We start from the raw sequence: 6000 nt of genomic DNA on the forward strand, positions 1-6000 counted from the left end.
ACCCAGTGCGTGTGTGTGTTCAACGCTGTGTTGATGGAGAGAGAGACAGGAGCTCTGCTCAAGGTAAAGTCGGTCTCCTCGGATTTATATTTTTAAATCATTAAACATGGCTTAGCAGTGTTGTTCACTTCAGAAGCGCAGGGTTTATACCACAGCAACATCTCAGGGTTAGCCCTCGCCCACAGCTAGCTGCACAGGCTAATGTTAGCCTTGGGAAGTGTGGGTTTATGTTTTATAAAAATAATAATATCATCGTTATTATTTTAATGAACTTTATTGACTATTATTTAAGCACACGGCTTTTGAGATTTCAGTCAAATGTAAAATGGAATATTAAAAGCATAAATAAAAGAGAACAGAAAAAAAGTGAAAGACTGAATAATGTTTAACAATAGCTCATATAAATTTAAAGCTAATAATAATGTTAAAAAATAAAAAAGTCACTGCATAATTGTAAGTGACAGTTAATGAGTGACAAAAAAAAATATGCTCTGGAGCAGCTGCACATGAGCCTATGCCTAACATGCCCTAACATGCCCAATGCTAAGCATGGCCTATAGGGGTATACAGTACTATAAAGATGTGATTATAAAGATTAATTCTGCTTTTCTTCTTCAGAAAAAATGACGTCTCACACCGAGTCTTCACCCTCTCCCAGCTCCAGTTTTCCCTCATGGATCGACAGCTCCACGGAAACACCCGGAGAATCTCAGAAAGAGGAAAACGGCCTTTTACTCAAATCAGAAGAGATTAAAGTAGAGGATTTAGAGTTACATTCTCAGCAGACCTCCTCTGGAATTCCTACCAATAACATTTTCGGAAGACGACCGCAGAAAAACCCAAGCTCCAAAAAGACGTACCGTTGTTCGGAGTGTGGGAAAACCTTTGGTCAGCTGAGCAACCTCCAGACACACCAGAGAATTCATACCGGAGAGAAGCCATACAGCTGCTTTGTGTGTGCGAAGGGCTTTACGAACCACAGCCATCTCCAAGCACACGAGCGCATTCACACAGGAGAGAAACCGTATCAGTGCTCTGAATGTGGGAGGAGCTTCAATCAGCAAAGAAGCTTTAAAGTGCACCAGAGAATTCATACGGGCGAGAAGCCGTACGACTGCTCTGTGTGCGGGAGGAGCTTTAGAGAGAGGGGGACTCTCATAAAACATGAGCGAGTTCACACCGGAGAGAAACCCTACATCTGCCCAGAGTGTGGCATGTGCTTTAATCAACAAACCACTTTCCAGGTTCACAAGCGAATTCACACCGGAGAGAAGCCGTACGACTGCAGAGTGTGTGGGAGGAGCTTTCGAGAGAGAGGAACCCTTAGGAAACACGAGCGAATTCATACCGGAGAGAAGCCATACTACTGCACAGTCTGTGGGAAGAACTTTAGCCTCCAGAGCAGCCTCCAGAGACACCAGCGAGTTCATACTGGAGAGAAACCGTATTATTGTGCCTATTGTGGGAAGAGTTTTAAACAATACAGCAATCTGCAGTTACATTTACAAAGTCATACCGGGGATAAGCCACACAGCTGCTCAGAATGTGGGAAGAGTTTCACTCTCCAAAGCAGCCTCCAAAGACACCAGCGTGTGCACAGTGGAGAGGAACTTTCTGACTGATCATACCGCCTTAAAAAAGGCCGATTATTTAATGATTAAAGGAACACTATATAAGATTTGGTATTTTTGCTCCTGTGGCTCACCGTACAGTTACTAGGTGTAATTAATTTTTACAGCACTGCACAGAAATCAAGGGCCGGGGGGAGGGAGTGGGTGGTTTCTTACCCTCCTCCAAAGGTACCAAGTGCAGTTTCTGCAGTGCTGAGCCCAGAGTAGCAATGACAGTGGCTCTATTCTCCCTACTACAGGTCAGTGGAGTCTTATGGTCATTTTGAAGCTGTAATTTTAAGGTGGGCGGCCTGGTGGCGCAGCAGGTAGCAGTCACACAGCTCCAGGGACCTGGAGGTTGTGGGTTCGATTCCCGCTCCGGGTGACTGTCTGTGAGGAGTGTGGTGTGTTCCCCGTGTGTCTGTGTGGGTTTCCTCCGGGTGACTGTCTGTGAGGAGTGTGGTGTGTTCTCCCTGTGTCTGCGTGGGTTTCCTCCGGGTGACTGTCTGTGAGGATTGTAGTGTGTTCTCCCTGTGTCTGTGTGGATTTCCTCCGGGTGACTGTCTGTGAGGAGTGTGGTGTGTTCTCCCTGTGTCTGCGTGGGTTTCCTCTGGGTGCTCCGGTTTCCTCCCACGGTCCAAAAACTTACGTTAGTAGGTGGATTGCTGACTCAAAAGTGTGAGTGTTTGAGTGAATGTGTATGTCACCCTTTGAAGGAGTGGCGCCCCCTCCAGGGTGTGTTCCTGCCTTGCACCCAGTGATTCCGGGTAGGCTCCGGACCCACCGTGACCCTGAACTAGATAAGCAGTTACAGATAATGAATGAATGAATTTTAAGGTGACTTTTTTCATATTGCTATTACGTAGTGTTCCTTCAACTCTGTCTTGGTTGCCTTATTATGATTGTCTCTATTGACATGCACTACATGTCCACATATTTGAAACATGTGTTTTTAAAATCATTATAACACTGCAGTACAACAAACCAGAGCTTCTGCCCCTCATTGCACTTTGGTGAAGTGATCTGTGGCTCATACTCGTTTAAAGGCTCTAAAACCGTACAACAAAATTTGGACACCACTCTTTAACCCATCTGTGGCAGTAAACACACACACTACTGATTATGGGCAGTGAACACACACACACACAAACACACACACCTGCAGTGGTGACCAGCCACTTCAGTGCCAAGGGATCATGGGTCATCATGGATGTTAAGGGAGGAGAAAGTGCTGTTTGTTCAATCTCCCGATGTTTTCTTGCCAGTCCAGAGAATCGTGCCGGTGATGTTCTGTTCCCAAGCACACATTTCTTTCCTTTATTCCATGGCTGCCCCTGTGGGAACTGCTTTAAAGTAGTGAATACAGCTGCTTTAACGGTGCGCACACACACAACTTGTATAAGCTCCATAGAAAAGCTTTGCCAATAGAACTGGATGCTTAGCAGCAGGCTAGTGGGCTGGGTTAGTGGGTACAAAGCCCCCCAGAAGTGGGCTGTGGAGCAGTGGAATTGTGTTCTCTGGAGTGAAAGAGACAAAGTCCAACAATTTTAGATCAAGTTGAAGTGTTTGTGATAAATATTTGCTGTTACTGCAGCAAAGTGAAACAAACGTCAGATTCATGCTCTATGTTTGAATGAGCAGGTGTGTGCACCTTTTTTTGTGGGAAACCTAAGTCAGAAAACATGGTATAAAATGGGTGGTTGCAGTTTTGTGCTGCTTACTGTGTGGAGCACAGGCACTTTAGAATTGTCCAGCCTTCTTGTCCAAATCTATTGTATTATGCGAAAGCGCAAAGACAAGGTTAAACGAAATACATGTACTGATTACATTTGGAGAAAATGAGAATGAAGAAGAAAGAGAACCTAGCAAAAATGACTAAAAACCAGAGCTTCTGCTCCTCATTGCACTTTCGTGAAGTGATCTGTGGCTCATACTTGTTTAAAGGCTCTGAAACCGGGCGTTCTGAACAAAGTTGTTCAGACAGGGGAGAACGCTGCTGTGGTGTTGGTTCCTTGTGGCATTTTGACCAAAGCAAGTCACAATATAAATAAATCAAAAGACACGGTATGTTTTCAACAGTATTAGCTAAAGTTTGGTGCAGTTAGTGTTATTCTGAATTACATAACATTTTAATTGTATGAGTATTTTAAAATTGACATGATTTCTAATGATCTGTTGTGAGGGTGCCATGAAATGGCAGGGTTCATTCTTTGCCTTAAGTCACAGTCTGTGGAGTTTGGTGTGATCAATCTTACATCAAATCCAGCACAAACACTAAAAGTTGCTTTCCCACTTTCATACTAAACTACAGCTAGAACCACAAGGTCCTGTTTGGGTCAGTACTTAAAGCACAATCCCACTGCCCTACAGCTAAAACATGTATAACAGCACCTCCCCTCTAGTTAAAGCTAAGCAGTAGCTTGGCAGCTAAGCATTAGCTTAGCTAGCTAGTTTCCATATACAAACACTTGTGGTTTCGCTAGTTGAGACTTCTGAGGATATTAAATGTGCAATAAGTCATTTTTACAAGCCAAAATTAGCACTAATAATAATAATTAACATTTTTTAAAAATAATCTCACTGTTCCATAAACTACAACTCATTATATGAAGGAGTAAATTGTCAAGTAGTCCCTGGATGAAAGAGTTTATTCTGCATAGGTCAACCACATGTGAGAGGAAATGTTTAAAATTATTTCATTATATAGCCTTTGGTACCTCCGGGCCACTTTGTGACTGTATAACTGCTGATTCATAACGTGAAGAAGAATCCCTGGAGAAAATGACTGATTGCTCCTTTTCTAAAGCAACAGATTCAGAAATCTGAATTTAAAACAGCTTGATTATATTCTTTTTTAATTTAATCTATCACTGATACGTCCTTGACGTCCTCCATGTGTTTGTTTCGTTATTTACAGCTCTGTTCCACAGTCTGCTTTACTCAGCTTTACACTAATAGTACTGTGTAGATGATGATTTTGTGAGCTGATGTTTAATTTGTTTGAGTCATTGAAATATTTGATTCGATTTCTGATACATACGGCTTTGCTTTGTGCTCTGGTTCATTTAATAATAATAATACTAGCATAATATAAAAATAATATAAACTTATAATGCTTTATATTTAGAGTGATTTTGCCTTACCCAACACACTACATAACAATAATAATATGTTTTATGTTTGCTATGGTTTACTTGTACTCAAATTAATAAAGAAAAAAAAAAAACAAACAGGACAAACATAAGATATTAACACAAAATATCTACAGATCAAAAACTGCTGCATTTTTATAATGGATTTTGTTATGTGTTGAAATCAGAAAGATGCACTTATTAAATTCAAAGCTGTTCTATTTTTAACATCTCTCTCTTTAATTTTTGCCAATATCTGTTTGTTTGTAAATAGCTTGGTTAATAATTTATTTTCTGTGATGCTAGTGCCCAGCACAGATTAATAAACTATATGTATTTCTTTAAAACGACACCATTTCCTTTCTTCCTTTAATTATTTTTTTTACTATTTTTAATAATTAACGTACAGGTACATCTACTTTCCCCTAGCCTCCGTTTCCTCTTTATATTCAGTTTCTAATCCTTTGTGTGCAATGTGATTGTGTGTGTTTTTATGCGTGTAGAGTGATGGTGTGTGTGTTGTTGCAGTGTGTATTGTGATTGTGTGTGTAATGTGACAATGCGTGTTGCTCTGAGTAGTGTGATGGTTTGTGTTGTTTTATGTGTGTGTGTTTAAAACCTCAGTGTGTTCCCTTTATACACAAACTGTTTGCTTTAAACCACATCTCTGGAGTATGCGCAACCTGAAATCGATGCTGCTTTTATTTAAATGTGATATTAAATAATTGGATTTTTATCTATTTGTAAGTGATAATAGTGCCCCTCCATGGTAGATTTTCAGGTGGTGAATTCCAGAGCTCAATTGTTGTAGACAGGAAAATCTGAAGTGTGTTTTGTGGTGTGGTGTTCGACACAATATCAGCTCCAGGGAATTCCTAACCTCTCCATTTGTCACTATTGATGTGAGGAAAAAGCTTTGGATCCTGCTCTAATTTGTGTGGTCCTCATCAAATTCACACATCGATTATGTCAACAATGTGCAGACCTGTAGCATGAGGGAACTCAAGAATATTGCACATGAATGCTCTCATTGAGTCTCAAAGCCCAGTTGCAGTCAAGCTAGCCTGTATTTATCAGAGAGAGCACTGTTTCAATGTAAAATATACTTTGAATAAAGCCAAGAAATGTAGATTTCTCTTTGAGAGATTTTGAGGATGCATCCGATGTGTCTTTCACACCATTCAGCTACCCAAAGTTCACTGTATACATGTGAAGAAGACAAACACCCTGTAAACCCATTCAGCCCTCCTGTGAATCAG

The 6000-nt window shown here is 40.9% G+C and overlaps 1 protein-coding gene across 1 annotated transcript; it reads left to right on the forward strand.

The window, feature by feature from the left end:
* The first annotated feature begins 29 nt into the window (after positions 1–29).
* Positions 30–4989, forward strand: LOC136709294 (zinc finger protein ZFP2-like). Its single transcript, XM_066684442.1, has 2 exons — positions 30–63; positions 619–4989. Exon 2 carries the CDS (start codon positions 624–626, stop codon positions 1620–1622), a length of 999 nt encoding a protein of 332 aa, XP_066540539.1. The 5' UTR covers positions 30–63; positions 619–623; the 3' UTR covers positions 1623–4989.
* Positions 4990–6000: the final 1011 nt, after the last annotated feature.

This window comes from Hoplias malabaricus, chromosome 11 (genome assembly GCF_029633855.1).
Source record: "Hoplias malabaricus isolate fHopMal1 chromosome 11, fHopMal1.hap1, whole genome shotgun sequence".
NCBI lineage: Eukaryota > Metazoa > Chordata > Actinopteri > Characiformes > Erythrinidae > Hoplias > Hoplias malabaricus.

Excerpts from the sequence above, each read along its gene's own strand:
- LOC136709294 (XM_066684442.1), top strand. The coding sequence starts at position 624 with ATGACGTCTCACACCGAGTCTTCACCCTCTCCCAGCTCCAGTTTTCCC.